This window comes from Talaromyces rugulosus, chromosome I, assembly GCF_013368755.1.
Source record: "Talaromyces rugulosus chromosome I, complete sequence".
NCBI lineage: Eukaryota > Fungi > Ascomycota > Eurotiomycetes > Eurotiales > Trichocomaceae > Talaromyces > Talaromyces rugulosus.
This window is the reverse complement of record NC_049561.1, coordinates 6,745,474-6,767,725: the sequence shown is the minus strand read 5'-3', so window position 1 is coordinate 6,767,725 and position 22,252 is coordinate 6,745,474. Positions and strand designations below refer to the sequence as shown.

At 44.9% G+C, this 22,252-nt stretch overlaps 6 protein-coding genes across 6 annotated transcripts; 3 read left to right on the top strand and 3 right to left on the bottom strand.

The window, feature by feature from the left end:
- Position 1: 1 nt before the first annotated feature.
- Positions 2-2,503, bottom strand: TRUGW13939_02310 (uncharacterized protein; the record flags this gene model as incomplete). The annotated part of the gene is made up of 1 exon (XM_035485504.1): positions 2-2,503. One exon carries the CDS (start codon positions 2,501-2,503, stop codon positions 2-4), a length of 2,502 nt encoding a protein of 833 aa, XP_035341397.1.
- A 2,837-nt stretch (positions 2,504-5,340) lies between these two features.
- On the bottom strand, positions 5,341-5,889 carry TRUGW13939_02309 (uncharacterized protein; the record flags this gene model as incomplete). Its single annotated transcript, XM_035485503.1, has 1 exon — positions 5,341-5,889. One exon carries the CDS (start codon positions 5,887-5,889, stop codon positions 5,341-5,343), a length of 549 nt encoding a protein of 182 aa, XP_035341396.1.
- A 2,952-nt stretch (positions 5,890-8,841) lies between these two features.
- Positions 8,842-10,464, bottom strand: TRUGW13939_02308 (uncharacterized protein; the record flags this gene model as incomplete). The annotated part of the gene is made up of 2 exons (XM_035485502.1): positions 8,842-9,708; positions 9,799-10,464. The coding sequence occupies 2 exons, from the start codon at positions 10,462-10,464 to the stop codon at positions 8,842-8,844; spliced, it is 1,533 nt and encodes a 510-aa protein (XP_035341395.1).
- A 682-nt stretch (positions 10,465-11,146) lies between these two features.
- Positions 11,147-11,749, top strand: TRUGW13939_02307 (uncharacterized protein; the record flags this gene model as incomplete). The annotated part of the gene is made up of 1 exon (XM_035485501.1): positions 11,147-11,749. The coding sequence occupies one exon, from the start codon at positions 11,147-11,149 to the stop codon at positions 11,747-11,749; it is 603 nt and encodes a 200-aa protein (XP_035341394.1).
- Positions 11,750-13,025: 1,276 nt separating this feature from the next.
- On the top strand, positions 13,026-15,782 carry TRUGW13939_02306 (uncharacterized protein; the record flags this gene model as incomplete). The annotated part of the gene is made up of 9 exons (XM_035485500.1): positions 13,026-13,103; positions 13,185-13,282; positions 13,339-13,571; positions 13,643-14,134; positions 14,207-14,399; positions 14,455-14,604; positions 14,652-15,145; positions 15,214-15,423; positions 15,610-15,782. The coding sequence occupies 9 exons, from the start codon at positions 13,026-13,028 to the stop codon at positions 15,780-15,782; spliced, it is 2,121 nt and encodes a 706-aa protein (XP_035341393.1).
- Positions 15,783-17,608: 1,826 nt separating this feature from the next.
- On the top strand, positions 17,609-20,177 carry TRUGW13939_02305 (uncharacterized protein; the record flags this gene model as incomplete). The annotated part of the gene is made up of 18 exons (XM_035485499.1): positions 17,609-17,692; positions 17,753-17,862; positions 17,922-17,953; positions 18,009-18,046; positions 18,099-18,106; positions 18,154-18,230; positions 18,284-18,340; positions 18,397-18,419; positions 18,473-18,687; positions 18,739-18,874; positions 18,921-18,997; positions 19,054-19,089; positions 19,137-19,180; positions 19,238-19,259; positions 19,315-19,473; positions 19,526-19,636; positions 19,698-19,825; positions 20,101-20,177. 18 exons carry the CDS (start codon positions 17,609-17,611, stop codon positions 20,175-20,177), a joined length of 1,434 nt encoding a protein of 477 aa, XP_035341392.1.
- Positions 20,178-22,252: the final 2,075 nt, after the last annotated feature.

Genomic DNA, 22,252 nt, shown 5'->3' with positions numbered 1-22,252 from the left:
ATCAATTGAGAGTGCTATTTAACTCACTGACGGGAACTGCTGGAAGTATACTCCATAAGTGATCTTTGGTTCCGGTATCTTCGAACTGAACGACATTGGCACTGTTGTCCATCGACTCACCATCGACGCCCACAACAAGCCCACTATGCTTGTTCCTGATGAGGAATAGACCACTGCCTTGTGATTCTACTCGCCAGAGTTGATCTTCCATTCCACTATCCTGGTACTGTTGGAGAGCAGCACTGTCGGAAGTGGACATGTCCTGTACGCTTAGTAGGAGGCCGCTGTTTTGGTTCATGATCTTGTACCAGCCACCAGTGGTGCGTATAAATTGCCAGAGATGATCAGTGGTTCCATTGTCCTCGTACTGCTGTATCGCCGCATTGTTTGATTTTGACTCATTTTCCACACCCATAAGCTTCGCGCTATTATTGTTTTGCAACTCAAAGATCGCCGGCGCCCACACCTCGAACTCGGAAAGACCCCAGCCATTCCCAGAGCCAGGATTGGGGGCGACAACTTGCAGTTTTGAGGTAATAACCGTCGGGAAAGTGATTGTAGTCTGGGTGTTCGAAGTGGAAGAGGATACATCAACCTGTTGATTCGGAATAGTCGTCCAGGTGGTTCCCGTCCAGTACTGGAGATCGAAACTAGCAGGTAGATGTACGCCAATATTGTCATAATAGAAATACAGTCTAACATCGGAAACAGCTTGGGGGCGCTGGAAATCGACGCCAAAGGAGTCCTCTCCGTTTGGACTAGAGTATGAAGTCCAACGGGTATTCTCAGGGATCTCGGTACGCCAAATGATACCGTCAACAGCATTCCAGACATTGTCGGTTTGAAAGGTAAAAGAAGCAAATGGTGTCGTTCCAAGAGGGAATTTTTGGCCGTTGGCAACGATATTGACCAGTGGGTTGATAGTCTGGGGAACAACGGGGCCGACGTTGACTGTGAGCAAACCTATAGTGGTACGGTTACTGCGGAGCTGTCCGTCAACGTAGACCTTGAATCCCTGACCCTGGTTGTACGATGACCCAGAACTATCCCACATGATAGTCACATTGTGGCCATGGTATGCCACGTTCTCCAGAGCAAAGTGATCCCATGAGGACGGCGCTAGGGGGTTAACTATTACCGTGTCATTTGGCTGTGCCCGCAAGCCGATGAGCCCGGCTATAACGTTGTCGACGAAAGTGGAATGGTTATAATCCTCACTATGATCCTCAGAATCGTAGATCCATTTGTCCGCATCGGGATCATGAGCCTCGGCGACATATGGCTGACCGTTCTTGAACTGGGTCGCGGCATAGTTCTGAAGAAGCGTTATATAGTCGGCCGCAGAAATATACTGCTGTGGTGGATAATCATTGAGCACGTTTTCAACAGCAGTCAGGATCTGCGCTGTTTCATAGGGCCAGGAGGGCCCATCCCACCGACAGCAGGAACTGGCTTGGTACATGAATAATTGACTGCGTCGTTCGAGCGTCGTTGGGCCGTAGTTGGCTGCAAAGCCCTGGAGGTCCGTCAGCTGCTCAAAGGCAACAATATCGGATGCTTGTGGCATACTGAACATCCACGGTATGAAGCCCATTAACTCACGCGAGGTGAGTAACACTCCAGTAGGATTGTCATCGCGGGCCATATGCATGAAGTGCTGGAGCTCACTGTCCCATAGTCTGGCCTGCATTGCTCTCTGGAGAGCATCAGCACGTCCATTGTATTCGTCCTCCAACGTCGAATTGCCTGCCAAGTTGGCAATTTCCGCGATTGCTCGGGCATCACCGTACTGATAGCCGTTGATGGTAGGACGGAAGCCGGCGCCGCCATGGTACGGATCGCTTGAGTTGTAAGAGGCAGCACTATACTCAGTTGCATCCCAGACGGGGAACTGCCAGTAAAGGCCTAGGGTATCGTTGAAATGGTTGTCCCAGCCGCGGTACTGCTTGACGAGGTTGTCTAATTGTCCGACGACAAAAGCCTTATCACCAGTTACCATATACTGCCGCCAAACTGAGCTTGCAGCCCAGAAACTGTACTCGTGTGCCCAGTCGCTAGTGTCTGGATTATCAAGGGAGGTAGTCGGTTTGTTGAGTTGTCCCGGCCCATTAATCCAGTAGTTCACCACGTCTTGGCCGTATTGGAGGTTACGGAGCCATCGTCCTTCATTGATATGGTGGCCTGCCGCAGCATTGACGCCACCATAGGGTGCACCATAGCTGACTGGTTGCAGGAATTCACTAGTCATGTAGCCATACTGAGCCCCAGTATAAACAAGGTGTTCTCGGTAAGTTTCCCAGCGGTAGTAGTAGACATCCTGAATCTGCGATTGGTTTGTAGGGAGGTCTAGAAAGGGTATGTTCTGCTCAAACCATTCGGGATTCTCCAGATCAGCAAGTAGCTCAGTGTGATTGAGGAAAGATGTGCCTGCTCCTGAGACATTCTGTAATGATAGAGCCAGAGCGGCTAGTGTAGCAATATCCTGCCAACCAATTGCACGCATTATGTGCTAACGATATACTTGATGATAAAATTAGAGAGAGTAGTGACTGTAGAACAAAAGATCGGTCAACTTGAGATAATCCAGGCCGACAAGTCCTTTAGCTGTTTTCTGTATTTGAACTTTTAAACTGACTCATGCCCACTGGTATGCATTTGTGCTTGTTTAATTGATCGTCGTTATCATTCGAACACACTTGAGAAGCAAACTAAAAGAATGAAACAAAGTGGGTAGTAGTTAGTTGATTGTTTCTAAAAACTCCATTGGGAAAGTTATTGCTTATATTCATATTCTACGGGGTCGTTCTTGAGTTATTTAGTGCATACAAGGGCATTTCTAGAACCCGAGCCCGAATCCATTGCAACCTTCGTCGTACACAAGTTAGGTGATGACCGCTAACACTAGTACTAGTGATTCGGATTTAAGAGTAACACAACCCAATTTAAGACCTCGATCATCTTCATAGACAAATTTTGATGACGCTCCCCTAGCCCTTGAACAACTTAGCTCTGATCCTATCTCAGCTACCTCCGCTAAGCGGTGGCTAGTCATATGATTTATTCCTTAAGAAGCATAAGATATTTTCTCAAGATCACGCTATATTGGCTATTTTAGATAACTCAAATAACTCCCTAGTTTCTTTTGTCATCGTAGTAGCATTCCTAGATCGTACATAAGAACTATTTTAGGTTGCAGCCCCTTTAGAACGTACCAACGAGCAGCCTATGAATATTGTCTCGATCCTGGCTCGATGTATCAGAGCCATATAGACAGGTATTTTATCACCTCCTGCCATACTTCTCCCCATTGCTCCTACCAGTTCTATCCCTCTATATTCCATTCTCAAATCACCTATTTACCCTGCCATTTTGCCTACTCAGGGAATTTTTGGCATTATATAATTTTCGGAGAGTGTCAGGCGATTATGAATTTCCATATTTTTAGTATTTGACTTTAGGTTCCTTTGTCTAAAGCTTAGCATTATTGTTGTAGGATAGCAGAGCGATCTATCAAAGTCTCTTTGGGGCCGACGGCGTTTCGGGCACCGGAAGCGGCGGATAAGAGAGCAATCTCCGAGATGAATTAAACGTCTTGTCCAATTACACTGTGCTTTTTGTATTGATTCTTTATATTGTTGTCCACTGTATGTACTGATTCTGTATAGAAATATGCTGGTCCGTTACATGTGCTACCTCCTATCGTCGAGGGGAACTAGACAGGAATAAGGATTTTTTTGCCTAGATTAATTATTTATAATAATGCCGCAATTGCTTCAGCCCATGTCTTGCTCACAGTGGCCCCCAATTCAATGTTCTTAGGCACTGACCATGCCACTCCGACCAATCAACCATCATAATTTCAGCCTCTTCCAATCCCAAGCACAATAGTAGTTTTTTTACGGGATAATTAGGAAATAAACCGCCGATAGAACAGCACACTAGCTACCTTTGCAAGGTCAGGCGCGCTGCGCTTGGTCTGCAACGCTCAGGATCCTACGTGCTCTTTACTACAAGTGCCAAGCTAGTTCGATTTATAAACAGGCATAACTCAACGCTCTTACATCGAATCTAATGGATTTATGCGTTCATACGTTACAAGTATTCCTCCCTTGGGTATAGCAGACACTTTATTGGCATTTAATCGCTCAGACGATATGCCCTAAAAATTCGAGGGAATAAGTTATTAAGTTTGCGAATCAATTGACGTTAAGTCAGGGCTTATAAGCTCACTTCGATCAGAGGGTGCACTAAGCCCGGTTGGGTAGTTTTCACGAAGCAACCCTGATGTTATTAATAGACACTCGGCCCAAACTACTGGTAGAAGAGAAAAATATTAAAATAGGACAAGAGAGGAGAAGTGCGCGATAATTACGAGGCACTAGACCGATTGGAAAATCCAGAAGTCGGACATCTAGATGCTGCTAAGACCAGTTGACGGATCTATGTCAAAGATCAATCTATTGATGTATTTTTAATTTTATATATATGAGTATCAATTAGTTTATGCGCGTACCCCTCAAATTGATAACCCCCCTGTTCAATGTCGGCTATAGTAATAAACATTGACTTAACTACCATCAATCACAAATCAATCGCACATCAGCATTTGAGGTCACTATGTTGACTGACAAGGGTGATTGATGAGCACTCGGAATTTGTAATGGTGATGTCAAAATGGAAAAATGCTTAAAAATCTTTACCCTTTTCTGACTCAAAAATAAGGGTGGTGATACACTTAGACCTTATGCAATTGACGTTAAAAAAAAGCCCCAAGGTATTCATATTGCTGATTCAATAAAAATAACAGGGATGATGATGATAGTGGCCTTAAAAAAAAACATGCATTTATGCTTTACTGATTCCAAAAAAATGACAGGGGTAATAAGCACGATAGTGATGTAAAAATAAAAATGCTTTAAAGCATTCACACTTTGCTGACTCAGACATGAATATGACGAATCTTAAAGCTACAAGTCAAATTTTGGTGCTTATTTTGTCTTATTCACGGGTGATAAAATGGGAAAATTAAATTTGTCGGCGAGACAAAGTTTAAAACTGACTAATGAGGTCTACGAAAGCTAACTAATCAAAATCAATGTACTCTGTTTTCTAGGTAGAAAAACGGGCGTGTCATATTTTCTTAAGGCCTCCGTATCCTCCCCTTCGACCCATCAATACACCCTTGTCATTCACTTTCCTTGTCCATTCTTTTGGACGGTCTCTTAAACTATGGAAAAGGGTCTTGGCGTGTTAGAGAACATTCGAAAAATAGTTCTTCCATAACTATCCCTTTTAACTTTTGCCAGTTATGTTTCAGAGTGAGAGAATAACGTGAACAACTCAGGATATGTCGATCTTGAGGAATTTCGCGAGCTCTGTGCCTAGAGAATCATCTACATCTCGACTTTGTGGACAGTATGCCATGTCCTCGTCATCCTCAGCTAGTTGAATTTTATATTTGTCCATGTTAGCATTGAGCAACATACAAGCAGGAATTGATTCAATACCAACTTCTCCAGTTTGACCAGGATGTTTACTATTATGTTTCCATTTAATTCCTACTGCTGCAGATCCCACCATCCCAATCCCAATATTCGAGGCTGTTGTAAATGTCCCTGCAGCAGCGCCTCCCATTGCAGCTCCCTGTAAGGTTGCAAACAGACTCCCAGCTTGAACTACTCCGATTGAAGACTGCCAGGCTGCAGCAAGAGAAGCCACAACAGGTCCCGAAGTGCTGAAACCAATAGCACCTAATAATGCAGGGCCGGTGATCGGTGCTGTAGCGAGGGCAAGCCCCGTACTACCAACAGCTAAGGCGGTTGTATGTTCTCGAAAAACTGTCTGTCCAAAATCAATAATTGGACTTGTTGCATTTCTTAGGTATCCCATAGTAGGTGCTGTAGTGGACAAGTAATCCAAAGATTTCTTAGATAAGGGGAAGCGGTATAGACTATAGGTTTAAAATGGTGAGGTTAAAAGAAAGGCCAGTGTTCTCAGGGGCGTCGTGACGGGAAAAATATAGCACAGGTGGGCCAGCCTCCATTTAACTATAAAAGATGTGCATAAGGGCTGCAAGAGGGATTATGGGAAGACACCCATACTAGGGTGCAAACAGAGAGACTCTTAGCGAATAAATAGCGCGTGTGGCAAGTCAAAATGGAATCGCAATCACTTTTTGCGTATGCCCATCGCCCAAGCTCATTTACTTTTTCCCTATTCCACCATGTCTATTTTAGGGCATTCTATCAAAACCATGACGTATAGAAAATGCCTCAGGTAAATAGAAATGATAGATTCTGGAAGGAGTTGCAACTGCGAATGTCTCTGGCATGTTATTCTGGTTCACGATATAGGTCAGCGATTGTATGACTGCAAGGGGCGTGCGTATCTGTCTCAATATTTCAATACCCAGGGACAGCAACGCGACGCCCAACCCCTTAATTCAGCATATTCTCGCAAATACTGTCTTCATAACCATCCCAGACATTCTGATTCACCAATAGGCGCCGTTTCCTAGAAATGAATCTGTTGGGTATTCATCCCGCAGGCGCTCCTACTGGTGATTCAATAGTACCCCTTGCTGTAGGTGACACAAAGCCAGTGTAGATACCGCGTTCAAATTTAACATTGGAAAAGGTAGGGGTGCATACTCACCCGTATGCCGCTCCAAGGGACTCCCATCACCCTTTCAAAATATCCATGAAGTGGCTTGGGGAGTGTTGACGTAAAGGATTTCGCGGACTTTCTGATAATCTGGATCTGCTCTGAGTTTGTACAAATAAGATGACAGTAGCCCCGGGGCCCTTCTAACACCATCGCTCCCCTTATGCGGATTTACGAGGTAGCCCGGCATGATTATTTCCATTAAGGTGGCCGAGATCTCTCGCTCAGATCGTTTCCACAAAGTTGATGTGCTCGAGCGAAAATCAATCAATAAAGTGTTTGTCGACCTTCGGTCCTGCAAGCTTGATTATAATGATTATCAGCCTATCGAGGGCAATAAATCCGCAGCACATGATGCGGCTTTTCGACTTTTGTTTCTAGAGCTACAATCGGAGCCCCAAGATAAGGTCAAAATCAGCAATAAGGTCTATATGCTGATTCTTTATCGTCTGGCACCCGGCTATTTTCGAATGGCATGCAAGGGCTGTGGTACGCGCAGCTTATGAGGAACAATACATAATCTCATCTAAATAGAAAGAAACACTGGACAAGTTCCCAACTAGTGCTCAGATGATGATAAAACGACAGATGATGAGTTTTCGGGTTATTTTAATGACTTAGACGACTCTTTTTTAGACCGCTAGCGACGAAGTTGATTGTCAATGCCTGCTAGCTTATATTAACTAGGTTTCTGTTTTTATTTCCAAATTTAGTAACTTTAAAGTATTTATTATTGGACAGAGACAATGCTAAGTATAATTAAAGCGCAGGTAAACCCCGGACTGTTCAAGGTTCCTTGAAGGGAATAACCGAATACCGTCCCCTCACATTCCTCATGGGATTTTCGGCGGACATGACTAAACGAATAGAGTATTGTCTCCCTCGAAGCCTAGAGTTTCTAACCGTAACCGACAACTTATCCTTACACTATCAGTGTGAGTGGTGGGATCACGAGCTCTTTAGCGTACTTGAAGCTTGGCTGGGGAATTTCCAGACCTCCACACCTCATCTTTGCGGATTAGCACTTTCCTTAGGGGAGACAGACGAGAACTGGAATCAACCTATCGAGGAAAAATTTTAGGAGCCATGTAGTAGAGTAGGAATTCAGTTTGAGGCAACTCAATCGTTGTGAGGCTTATACAAGTTACAAGTAGTGCGGAGTATGGCTCTAGGGTGATGGCATTATTGTTTGCGAATACAGCGACTAGAAGCAGGACACAAAAAAAATAAGATACAAAGTTCGTAAGCATACGTCCGCTCTCAACTTTCGTGACCTTGATGTTCAAACCAAGTGTCTGTCGGTGTTGTTTACGTACAGTAACGTTTGATCAGGATTTAAGACACTTTCTGCTTTTTATGCAGAGTGGCTTTTCCTAGTCTGAGGCACCAGCCCTTAGAAGCAGTACAGAGACATTCAGCTCAAGTATGCCTTTGATATATGACAAATAATCGATAATTTAACATAGACAAAATGCGCGAGAATCGCACCAATTGAACCTGCTCCCAACCTATCTAGTATGGTTGCCTGCGACTGATACAGTAGGAGCTAAGTGCCTATCTCTTTGACTTCAGCATTTAACACAAGCAGGCCATCCACGAAGTCCAGAAATCCCTAATACTGCCACAGGTTTGGATCTGATCATTGTTTGCTACTCCTCTGGCAAGATCTGCTAAAACGTCGTCCTCCGGATCAATGTCTGGGTCGATAGCCCTGACATGTATATTCTCCACAAATTTGTTACATCCCCAAAAGTTATTAGCACTGGTGTTGAGAAGGTTGGCATCAAAAATGTTTTGACTCACTTTTGCATCATTCCAACACGGAGTGGGCTCTGCCTTCTTCGACTCATGTTGATACACTACTGTGGCGATTCTTGCTGACTGCTTCTCCAGAGGGATCGCATCGCCTTCAAAGGAGTAGTACATATGAGCCACCATGGGTTCGCTGCATTTGCGGTCGTTCTTATGATTGGGGTGTTGTGTATGCCCAAGAATTTAAGTTAATGGTGTTGTGGTGCTGTACATTATGCTCAATCTTGCACCATACGAAACAGCAGCACCAAAGCAGAATACAAGATTCTCATGAGGGTTTATAACACCAATTGAATTGCATATTTGTTTATTAGAGCTCTAGTCTCTATTTATCAAACGTGATGTGAGCCCTGATTCTCCTGATGCTTAAATATTCATAGTATTTTCTCCAAACCCGTATGCCCGCCAGTTATCCAGGACTTTTCTCTTGATTTCTTCCGGGTAAGATGCACGAAAAGAAGCTTCAACCCAAGGACGGTCCAACGTCTCGAATTCTGCAGGCAACATGCACAATTTGACAACCTTGGCTTGCGGCTCGTGAGGGTTAAGACCGTGGGTGGCGTACGGCACTAAAGTGTAGGTTGGATAATTTCCCACAAAGAAGAAGTCGCTGTCTTGTGGCTGGGACTTGGTCGCTTCAGCCCAAACGACCTCGTGCAAATCACTAGGATCGATATTGTCGCCAACGACGAAGATCTTTGGCACAAATCGACCAGGCTTAGACGAGAAAACAACCTCCCCGAGTTGGCGGCAGAATGTCTCAGGCGTGGTATTCATTTCCACAAGCCTCTTCCGATCGACCTGGACCACGTACCAGATTGCCTGGGATTCGTACGGGCACCAGGCCTTGGTGATTGGTAGGTCTGCCTGCTGCAACAAGTCGAGAATTTCAGCGCAGATCGATAAAGCCCAAACGGTATGAGTTTCGTCTGGAGAACGACCTGCCACACTAATAGGAACGATGGGGTTGCTCCGATAGGTAATCGCGTTGACTGTCATTACCGGCTGGGGCGATTTTTTGTCTGGGAAGATAAAACCGTGATATTCTCCCATGGGCCCTTCAAGCGCCGTCTCGTTTGCGGAGATAGTTCCTTCGAGAACTACCTCAGACTGTGCCGGCACTACAAGGTCATTTGTCTCACACTTAATGACCTCCACAGGAACTCCTGTGATAGCACCAACATAATCCGGCTCGTTCACGAATTTGGGGAGTGGCATACCACTAGCGACGGCCTTCAAATTTTCAAAAGTTAGCCTTTTGGACAATTGCATATGACGCTGATACAGAATATCAAAAAATAAACAAAATATACAAGAGCTTACGGCTGCTGGCGGAACACCAAGGGCGCAAGCCCAGGGGGTGTCCTTTCCCTGAGCCTTCCACATCTCCCAAATGGCCCCAATATCCTGCTTCACATCCACGAGGCCGGTCAATTGTCGCTTACCGATCACCATGCAACGGGTGATGGCCCAGTTCACCCATTTCCCATCCGGAGTTTGAACACTGTGAAGGCCATATGTGAGGAAATATCTGCCTCCGTCTCTAGCGTGATTCTGTGGAGTTGGCAGCTTCAGGAGGTCAATTTCATCGCCGAATATCTTGTGCTCCTTGAGCGGTGCATCGTGAACTTCAATGGGTGGAATAGGCGTAGCTTTTTTTGAGGCTATAAGCTTCTGGATGATGTCATGTCCAGTTGCGTTGGAAGGCAGCCCAATAGACTTCGCGAAACGAGCATATCTAGTTTTTTGATCACTTCGGACACCCACCGGAGCACCAAGAATGCGGAAGAGACCTTCTGGGCCATCTTTGCCCTTAGGGTTGTTGATGAGCGGCATTGGACTACCCGTTTCATATGCACGGCGAGAGATGGCACCGGACTCGAGATGGGGATCGACTTCCAGATCAATTTCCACAACATCCCCCTCCGCCTTACATTCTTCAAGGAATGTGCGCAGGGATGATGCGGCAGAGAGCTTTTCTGTAGACATGTTTCGATACTTGAGAGTTCCGGGTCGATGTCAGCGATTGCTTATTCGTTGCCGCAGTGTCTTCACAAAGCTCTTGTTTATTGCTTTGCAATAGTAGATGGTCTCAGAAGCCGGCCAGAAGTTGAATGAGTAGAAAAATATTTGTTTCATCTTGATCAGTGTTGAGGTCCTGGTTTAATATGTTCGTCCTTGCTTCTCATGGTCATGCAACTTACGGTGTAACTATGACCGGGGACATAGGGACATGGCGGCGTTCGCTAAGCCTCGGGATGCCGATCGTATTCCGAACATCCACTATTTTTCTATGACCCATAAATCCTCTTTTGCATCCGAGAGGCCATCCTATCTCCCCGGCCGCACTATCCGTATAGAAATCCCATTGTCACTTCCCTCCGACGACGGCAGACCATGAATAGTCGATCCGACTGCCCAACAGAGCTGGCAAGCTGATGATGCCGTGCGTTTCTGTCAATCCGATCTAAGAATGCGCTTTCTGAATCGGGAAATACGCTACGAATCGATCCGATTTACATCCGGGCAGCGATTGCCATGCCACAAACACCTTCTCGACCCTTGACCATAGCTTCTATAATATCCAGCAAAAAAGCATCATACTTTTTCATAATCTTTCCTGATCATTCAAAAAACCTGAAGTACGCTTCTAAAACTCATAAATCCGAAAATGCCAACCAACCAGCACCAAGCAGGCGAGCCACCAAAGCAAATCGTCGTAGCAATCACAGGCGCTACCGGAACAATAATGGCGATCAATTTGCTTGTTGCCCTTCGCCATCTTCACGTCGAAACCCATCTGATCATGTCTAAATGGGCCGAATCAACCATCAAATATGAAACAGACTATCATCCTTCCAATGTCAGGGCCCTCGCCGATCACGTCTATAATATCAGTGACATGGCAGCGCCCATATCCAGTGGGTCGTTTCACACAGATGGAATGATTATCCTGCCTTGCAGTATGAAGACACTGGCAGCGATAAGTTCCGGGTTCTGCGATGATTTGATTTCACGAACCGCAGATGTGACGCTGAAAGAGAGACGAAAATTGGTCCTAGTAACTAGAGAAACACCATTGAGTGACATTCATCTGCGAAATATGCTGTCTGTGTCGCGAAGTGGAGCAATAATATTTCCGCCTGTACCAGCGTTTTACATTAGACCTTCGTCGGTTGAGGATCTGGTGAACCAGAGTGTCGGGAGAATGCTGGATTTGTTCAACCTCGACGCGGGAAATTTTGAACGATGGAGCGGGTGGAAAAAGGAGTAACTGTTGTGATATGAGGCTGGTGCAGATCAGGAACTAAGCCGAATTATTTCCGAGCATCTACACGAAGAATGAAGTTGATTTCCAGTCAAATTGATCTTCTCATTGTATATGTATCCTCACGTAATCCCTCTGAAACGATCAATCTTCTTTTGAACAACAAAAAGCTTGCCAGAAGGTATCACTAAACCCACGCCGCCATCGTGACGAAATCAATCAGCTGCTGCTTTGAGGGACGCAAATTTATTAGCCTAAAGAACTACAAGTTCGAATCTCGGGATATATGTACGCATCGCAGCGATAAAGTCTAGAGCTCGCGGGCGACATACCCTCTGGGTGTTTGCTTTTTGCTTATACATACCGAATGAGTACAGCTTCTAGATGATGATGTAATAATCTTGCAACACAGGAGAAGTAAGAGTAGCGCCTCTTAAATCCATCCAGAAGATTCGCGTCCGTTGATCCAGGCCTTCAAGGTTGAGGCAAGCATCTCACGATATCGTGCAGCAGCTGCAGAGGATTAATATTCACCATCTATTATAGCGGTAATAGCCAATAAAAGGGGCCTCTCCAACTCTGTTAGCGCACTCGCCCACAGACTTGGTTTCTTCTTCAGTTTTGTATTTTCATTAAAACTATGCAATTTCATTTGAGCTGCAAAATTACTCTGTTACTACCTTTGAGTCACACTTAGCTTCTTAATTGGCACCTTTCGTATCTCGTCTACGGTCTATAGTTGCCGTCTCCAATTCCGTTCAAGCAAGCGTAATAGCTGGAACTTTTACCAGATCACACCATGTATTGAATCTGAACATCAACGCGTGGAATCTGAGAAGCTGGTACATAGATCAAAAGCAGTGGCACTGGTATCGACTGGGTCTAAGGATGAGGTGCTGGAACCCCACTCTGCTCCAATTGCAACCCTGACACCCATAAACACTCAGAAAAACCATGAGGAATTTGGCGCTAGAGAGAGCAACATCATTAAGTCTAAAAATGAATATCTGTCCATGTAATTTGTAGATGAATGATCGAGCGTGATGGTATGTCATGCAATGGTCCAAGACCTTCAGATTTGTTTTCTGTTGATTTTCGGCCCGCATTTGGGAATTGGGGAAAAATTGCTAGGCACTACTAACTACATCCGCAGCGGTCCGACGCAGATCGAGTTGGAACTTCATTCTTACTAATTCACGATCAATCATCGCAGCGGACATTTGCCAGTTGTCTCTTAGGCTGCTTCAGAATTCTCCCTCGACGGTCGTCGCACTTCCAACCCATGATGCCTGCTGCACCAAGCCTGAAACGACGAAGAGTTCCCCTGGCTTGCAGTTCATGCCGGCAACGGAAATCTCGAGTAGGTAATCCATAGCGGTGAATCGGACAGAGAGAAATGGTCTTTTCCGTATTGCGAAGCTTACTTTTTGTATTAAAATAGTGCACAGGCGAAACGCCGTGCTCTCTATGCAAGGAACTCCAGATCAAGTGCTTGTATTCGGAAGATGGATCTCTGAGCAATCTCACCGGGGACAGAAGGTATTATTCATGTAACACAACCTATGGTTTTACAAACAGAATGTTAATTGAGGCAGGTACATTTTGCGCTTAGAGAGGCGATTGGATGACATTGAAAGAACTGTCGAGCATCTGAAAAGCGCACAAGGTGTGGCTCCCTCGGTTGCTTCGGAGGGCCTACCCGAGGGTAGCACGCGTAACTCCCCAGGCCATAGTGTCTCCGAACTTGGACAGGTGGATGCCTCTGAGAATGCTATAGACGGAATGGGCGCAATGTATTTCACCGATGAAGAGGAGTGCGGCTTTTTTGGTAAGACCTCCATCATCATCCAACAATGGCCCTGGCTTAAAGAGTCATCGAAGGTCCTTCCTCCAACATAGCCTACATCAAATATATGTCTCGAGCGATGGAAAAAGGGAATTCAAACATTATCTCCTCCTCACCGGCATCGTCACCTCGCAGAATGCGCGGAGGCTTGGTGAGTGTGAGCCGGTCTCAAGCTCCGTCTTTGCACCAAAGAATCTCAACCAAAGATTGTAGCGACACGACTCATGTCAATATTTACGCTTTGCCACCAGAAGAACGAACGTGGAGCTTGATCCAACAATACTTTCAAAAGACAGGCCAGCTGCTTCCCTTCATTCACGAGATGTCGTTTTGTGAGACATATCTTAGTATGCGGCAAGAAGGGTTCAGCAAAATCAGCCGAACATGGCTTGGGCTGTTGAATATAATACTCGCAATCTCCGCAAGCTTATCGACAAATGATGAAATACCGCCGAAGGAACGTATCCGAGAATCCGATATATACTATCAGAGAGCTAATGGCCTCTGTGATAGAGACTCTAGGCGTAACGCAAGTCTCGAGATGGGTGAGTAGGGACTACAAATGGCCATAAATCCGGTACTATAGCATATCTTCAAAACTGACTTTCTAAAACCAGTGCAATATCTTTTGATACTGGGACAATACCTCCAAGGAACCCAGAAGTCAACCCAAGCGTGGACTACCCATAGCTTGGCTATCTCTACTGCTTATCAGCTAGGTATACATTCCCCAAGTGCCAACCTGAAATATTCTACTCTGGAACATGAGATTCGCAAGCGGACTTGGTACGGTTGTGTTCTATTAGACCGGTACGTTTCCACACTTCTCAGTATAATCATGCTTGGTGTATTTATGTCATGTTAGGACTTTGAGCATGACCTTCGGCCGCCCATGCTCTATACCGCAGTCATTTATACGTCTGGATGCACCCAATAAAGACGTGCAAATGCTCAGCTCTAACTCAGATACGAGTATTTCTACTCAGTTGGATGGCAATTTCTTTACAGCTGCAATGTAGGCTTTCCAGAGCTGTCATTTTCGGACTGCTAACGGTAATACAGACAGCTTTATGCCATTTTGTACAATGTATTGAAATTTTGCTACGGTCAGAATCTTGATTTTCAGAATTCACCGAGCACTACAGATTCCATATCACACATTCTGGATGGACAACGCCAGCTCAACAAATGGCGGACTGAGCTTGTGCCGTCCCTTGAATTGCATATTTGGGAAGGCCTGGTGACACCTGAGGATGTTGGCAAGCTGACTACGGGATCTGTCATTCACCATCGATTCAACATCGTCTTATCTGTTCGCTACAACAACCTACGAATCCTTTTGCACCGTCCCCGGTTAGAGAGCTTCCTTCAGGCATTTTGGCATTCGAGTGATATATCCAACGAAGACAGAAGGGTAATGCTGCCTCTAGGCCTTGCAAGTGTGCAGAATTGTGTGGAGTCTTCGACCGCTATCATTTCTATGGTCTATAGCATCACGACATCTGGAGCTCAATATCGTCGGCTTTTGGGTGCGTGGAACTATTCATTATACTACAGTGAGTCAAGCTATACGAGAATCAGATCCATGTTCTATAGGGATGGCATAATACTAACGCTGTTTAAGCTTTCAATGCTGCGCTGGTCCTTATTGGGTGTCTTATGACAGTTTCCAAGGAGCGAAAAGATAGCCCTTTGGGATGGGACATGGTGGATGGGTCTCGAGTGTATATTGACAAGGCGATCGAAGCATTGTGTCAACTTGATCCTGGTAATCGGGTGATAGAAAGATGTGTTGAATATCTTTCGAAACTTGCAGTCATCTTGGATGCTCCAAGTAAGTCGAACCTTCTGCTTTGCCTTTCCGGAGACAGTTGTGACGCCATGCGCGCTGCGAAATGGTCAATGCCCTTAAGAAATCTTCATGGCCCATCAACAGGCTGCGTATTGTTGCGTATTGTGTATTGTTTTTTTTTTCTTTTTCTTTTTTTTTTCTCAACAAGCCTAACTCAATCTCACACAGCTCTAGACCGGACAAGTTTTGACGCTGCCGTATCAAACTCGCTATCAGAATCCTCTGACAACCTCCTATCCTCTGATATTGCCGATCCAATTTCCTATATGGATTTAGGGGAATTGATGTCAAGTCAAGACCTGGAAGTGCTTGAAAATATTCTTTGCGCCGGCGGAGAATGAAGGGAAAACGGTTTAAATGAATTTCAACATGAGTTGAGGATCATCATCGACCCAAGAATACAAAGTAAAACAAGACACTTGAATAATGTAAGGACAACCTCATCAGTTGACCGAGATACTTCCGTCTCCTATATTTTAAAATATCTAACAATGGTGGGTCTTTTGGCAAGAAGTGTATGTCATTGAATGACGTGTTTTAATTGTGTCTTTCGAGAGACGTAATCCTATAGCTACTTGTAGTAGTAAAAATAAAATAAGCGACAGTGTAATGGATCTACAAGAGTTCCATGGTACAGAACGTCTACTATATAGAAGCTCTACTTCGCCGTTGCATATGAATCCAGAGATGTTGATGCGTCAGGTTTAATGGTTGAATATCTCATCACTCCTCCCAAATTGTTTGATCAAGCTCGATACCTATCAAGCTTCTATAGCCCGCAAATCTCGCCCCACGCTCTGTATATCTCTCCAACATCAGTCAAGGGCTATGAATAATCGAACCAACGACCGCAAAAAAAATTGTTCCACGGAGGCCATTAGCGGGGGAATAAAAGCCTCCCCTCAGTTTTCGAGACTTTGTCTCAGCATTGCGAGATCAGGGTGATCTAATCATGTAGAGAAAGCCTAGAACTTTAACCTGAAGTTGCTGCAATTCTTCACACGCGTATGAGACACACGTACCCACGCCCATTATTCTATAACGTCTCCCGGACAGATTCTGATTGGGGGTGCCCCCACAGGCTTACGTAGAAAAAGAGATAACGTCTATGGACTAATGACAATCCAGCTTGGACCACCTGTGATCGCAATGGCCAAGGAGGTTATCGGAAGGCTTACTCAAGTCAGAAATTCGAACCCTCTACCGTCCTTGGCCGTTTCTCGATCTGAAGCAGTTTGAAAAGAAAACATTCGTCAGGGTGATCAGACTGAGACTGCTAAGTGGCCCATTCCGCATCTGCACACACTTGTTGGGGGCAACTATCTTGCCATGAGTACCACATCCTGCAATCACCCGACAAGATGTGGACCTCATAATCTATATCTCGCTCCGTGAGCCTCCAAGTAGTTTGGCATAGATGAATCCTGAATGGAAGAAAATGAGCAAAAGTAATCTTAATGTGGAAAAAGCGATCAGAGATAAGGTCAGTTTGTTGCCAATTCAATTTGCAATTGTAACAGGTCGCCATATCTCGTCACATATTTGGCACAGCCGCATGCATGATGTTTTCCTAGGTACATTAGGCTCTTTATCAGTCTGGGCCGCATTAGCTGACATGACCACGCCGGATCCAGAATCCAACAAATCTCCACTTATCTCCAAATTGGAGACCATGAATTTCTTCTCCAATTTGGGGCTTGTACGTCCAATTTGACTGTCTGAGTAGAGATACATCAAACCACCTATGGTGTTTTCCAAGTAAAACCAAAAGTAATCTTGAGGTAAACGTTCCGAGCGTACCGATAGATCCGGCCATGACAATACCAAGCCAGTATGTTCCGACGGGGAGATAGGATAGGACCTTACCATCTAAGTTTTACTACAGGAATCACAGCTCTTCAATGATATCACGCTTCCGAGGAGATTTTCCTTCTCGCCAGCTGGGTCCGGACTCAATGATTCTGTAAGCCGATTCTGATTTTTCCCTATCTCCCCCCGAACTCCGCGCCGCGTGGCGTTTTTCGCTAGCGGATAAAGAGAGAGACACTCAAAAAGTTGTCACTTCCCCTTTGGATATAATTTATCGCGTCTCTGTATTCCTTGCAGAGACTATACCGCTTCATTAAAATAAACAAACACGGAGAACAAAGCAGACAAACATTCGATCATGGAAGATAACGGTAGTGTCAACACCAGATCGTCTGGGGCACTCACAAAATATGATCTTATCGTGATTGGCTCTGGCTTTGCTGTAAGTTTGTGAAACAGTGAGCGAAGGCAAATTGATTAACACGGTAACCTTGCCAAATAGGGGTGTATGACCACTCTGAACTTCCTCGAACATGCCAAAGACTTGGGAAAGATGCCCACAGTAGCATTGATTGAGGCTGGTAAAGAGGGAGAACGATGCGGGGCTAGCAGGTGTGACGCCCTATGTATTGGAGATGCTGAGAAGTGCGTGAGCTGACAAGAAGTTGTAGATGGACACCGGCGTTCTTTCGACTGGACAAGAGTGCGTTGCGAAAGAACTACAGTTGTGATAAAGGCCATGCTGATCCCCTGTGCAGACAACAATTTGGACAGCAATTTCAAGAATGAAATGAAGGTGAGCAATTTGAGAATGATTTTCAAGTTCGCTACGACTCACCGACATTTAGCTCGTCAGGTTCGCGGTCGTGCCCCGTGTAGCCTAATATATTCTGACCATAGCAGCAACGGACTCGCTGACCAGGCATATTGCGAGAAACTGGAAAGAGAAGTTCCTTATACAGTTCAGTTCCTGCTTGACCGTAAACAGATTCCCGATATCTTAATCGGAATTATATCTGACTTTTCACGGCAGACGGCGTCAAGGTCCAGCACCAGACTGAGAAGAACGTTTACCTCGGATTTCATACTGGTAAGTTTCCTAGATGGTTCCGTCCTAAATAAAGATCAACCCTAACGCGCATTTAGACCAGAATTTTTCTAAGGGCGATGTAAGTATAATCAGCGCATAGTGTCCTGTTCAGCTTCTAATCATTGTAAAAAGGGAGGCGGCTACGCCATCATTCTCAAACTATTAGAGCATATTTTATCGTTTCCCAATGTGGATATCATGTGGGAGACAAATGCGGAGCAACTCTTAACAGTGGACGACGGCACTATTCATGGGGTCAGGGTTCGAAAGAACGATGGCTACTTTTCCCGGGTTTTTGGCAAGCAAGTTATGCTCTCTTGCGGTGGTTTTGAAGGAAATAGAGAAATGTGAGTGCAATGTAAGCCTTCTCGAAAGGCCTAGGACTAAGCTTCTGAAAGGATGGGACGATATGTCGGGCCTAGATCCGAGCAGCTAGGGCTAGTTGCCCCAGGTCTCAAGTACAACACCGGTTATGGTCTCACGATGGGTTTACAAGTCGGCGCTGCAACTGCGGGCTCTTTCCATGGGCTGCATGTGAGTATGCTCCGTGCCACGAGCGAATATCACTAAACTATGGCAGTGCGAGCTTGTGGACACACGCTCTTCAAAGCCAGAGGCAACTGTCTGGGGCCACAGCTTTGGTATTGTGGTGAACGAGTAGGTTGAAAATTATCCTCTGTGTGATGGTGAATAGACTTATTTCGTCCACTTAGACATTGCAAGCGATTTTACGACGAAGGAAATCGCTCGTACGTTTCTTCTCCAAGGAATACAGATGGCAGACTAACAAATGCAGACTTTTTGCAACTTGTGAAGTCATTGCTTACGAAACATGGCGAGGTAGGTAAGAAAAATTTGAGGATTCAAAAGCCACCGTTAATAATAATGGCATATTAGATCAAAATCAAAAGGCATACTTGTGAGCTAGCGAGTCCCACATGTATTCGGGTTCATTTGACTCACTGAAGCTAAAGCATCAGCGACGCCCCAATCATGGACCGCTTCAGACCTGGCTGGGTTTACGATACAACTGATCTGGAACCGGAACAGGGTGACACGATTGAGGAACTTGCTGGAAAGCTTGGCCTCAACCCTCAAGATTTGAAGCAGACGTTGGATGAGTACAATTCCTCGTGAGTGGGGGCTATAACAGATTTTAAAGATCGTTGCCTTAACTAGGAGCAGGATTGATAACAAAGAGTTCGACCCCATGATTCTTGACGGTAAAAGGACCAACGGTCTGACGCCCAACAAGACTAATTGGGCAAACCCGATCAAAGTAGCACCATTCTACGGGTAAGATGTACTCAAAATTCCATGCAGCTCTCAAAGATGACTGTTACTAATGAACTTCAAGCTATCCATTGACTGCGAAAGTTGTATTCACCTTTGGCGGCCTGAAAGTTGATCTTGATTCCCGAGTGATGTCTATGACTGGTGCCCCTATTCCCGGTGAGTTTCTGGCCCTATCAGTGACAAAAACGTGTTTGTATGATTTTCGCGTGAGATTGATTGACATTTAATTCAGGTCTTTACTGCGCTGGTGAACTGAGCGGGCTCTACTACAATGAAGTAAGCTCGCAATGTTCGCCCCTCTTTATATCATACTGACGATCAAACAGAGTATGTTTATCTCCGTTTCATGAGAGTGGACTCTTGCCAACGTTCAACTTTTTGCTGCGACAGGCTTTTACTTGGAAACCTACCTCTCTCCCCCCCCCAACTTAAAAAAGCTCATAACATACTGACAATCATTGTAGACCCACCATGCAACAGCGCACTCCGCTGTCTCACATTCGGTCGACTTGCTGGAAAAGCTGCTGCACAAGCCTTGTAAAAAGAATTTCTCGTCAATTTCAACGCTGCGAAATGGCCTTCGCTTCTACAGTCTACATTTTCTGTATGGAATGACTGTCATGGTTTGGTCAATTTCAGCGGATGTAAAGCAGAGCTAGACAGAAGTGTACATACTCTAGATAAGGAACCAGTATCAATAGATTGAAAGTGTGTGAGTGTAGAGCAAAGTATACAAGCAAACAAGATCTGAGAAGCAAACACCTGTTCTTTTATGTCCAACGGAGGGGCATCGGGTTATAGATATGGCAATGACCAGCTTGATACATGTAATTCAGCCAACCATGATCTTGCTTGCTTCTAAGCAAGCATACGTACATATATATATTATTAATTGTATAGATAGATAGCTAATAGAAAAAACAGTGTTAGAGATAAAGAATAATAGTTAAGAATGATTAATCGAGAGCAATTAGCGGAATAATGTATGTATAAAATAAGGGAGTAGAATATGTATGCAGTAGCATTAATATACATAATAGAACTATATTATATATAATCTACTTGAAATTTATTAAAGAAAATATGATATAAAACTAGTATCTATCTTATATCATAATGTGGCATTATTATGGTCATGCCGGGCGGTCTGCCGACAAACGGTTCCGCCCTGGTTGGCCTTGGACGCGTTTGGACCAATTTGTGAAGATAACGCATCTCAGATGGGGGATCTGAATTGAGGAACAATAGCGGGAAAGGGGGTTTCTTGAACACCAAAAGCCTGGTGGTGGAAATGTTTTGAAATAGGGAGACGTTTAATACCCGTATCTGCGGGTAAAAGACGTGTCAAATACGGTTATTTTCCAAAAAAAAACGTTAAATAATAAGTGATGCATTATAATTCATATCTGTATTTACAAAACGTATCAAAATTTAGAGACGTCCCGATTTTGAAGACGTTTTCAAGGGGTGTCAAATGGTTTTTTTTGGTCTTTTTTTGACGCGTTCCCACACGTTCCTTCCTAAATACATGTAGGAATAGTGTAAACAAACCACATAATATTTACCTACGTACAATTTGTCAACAGTAAGTCGGTAGAATTAGGTCACCTGACCGCGCTTCTCCAGAAGAAGCACCGCTTGCACACAAAGGAAATTTCCCCCCCTAGATGGCTTCAAGTCTTTTCAAGTAATTCAATAATTATTCTTCGTTCATGTTTTGAAGCTTTATTCACCTCTGGCTTGTCGTATCCGACACAATTGACGCTTTACCTTTATATATATCTCAACATCACCCTCTTATATATATATAGAGCCGGCCTTCTATCGGATACGACAAGACAAGCTAGAAGTTGCATAAAGCTTCAGAATATGAACGAATATTATTATTAAATTACTTAGAAGACTTGAAGCTATCTAGGGGGAAATTTATTTTGTGTGCAAGCGGTGCTTCTTCTGGAGAAGCGCGGTCAAGTGACCTGATTCCACCGACTTACTGTCGACAGCTTCGCACCAACGTCAACCCCCCCAGGCCTCACTAATCAGTACGCGCAGTGGCCTCGCTGCAAGCTTCCTCAGTACGTTGTCAACCCCCCCCCCCCCCCCCCCCCCCCTATATGGCCTCACTAACCAGCTTGCAGGTTTCTCAGGCGCGTCAAATCAGTGTGCGCGCAGGTCTGTGGTGCATGTGTAGTTTCTGGAAAACGTTTCCAAATTAATTACGGTGTCAAAACCCCCCTGAAACGTCTCCTGGTGGTGTTTTGAAGGTATCCGGGAACCCCAAATTTCCTCTATTGTTCTTGCAGGGAATTCCTTCCTTCATCCTCACTTTTCTTTGTGAATCTCCCAACCTCATCCTTACCACATCCTCCAGTCAATCTCACAATCAGCACTTTGGTTCTTCGTTTATCTACTTTTTCTGGAGAATTTCCTACAACATCCCGAGCTTCACAATGGATGGCGACGCGTTCCCTGGATGGCTACGACCCCCTGATACGCGTGCACGGCGAGGCCCTCGCGACCCGTTACTAACGCACCCGACTCTCCGCGCAAGAGAGTGCGTGAATTACGAGATTCAGCTGCCTCGGGAGTCCGCCATCAAAGAATGTTATCAGAAAG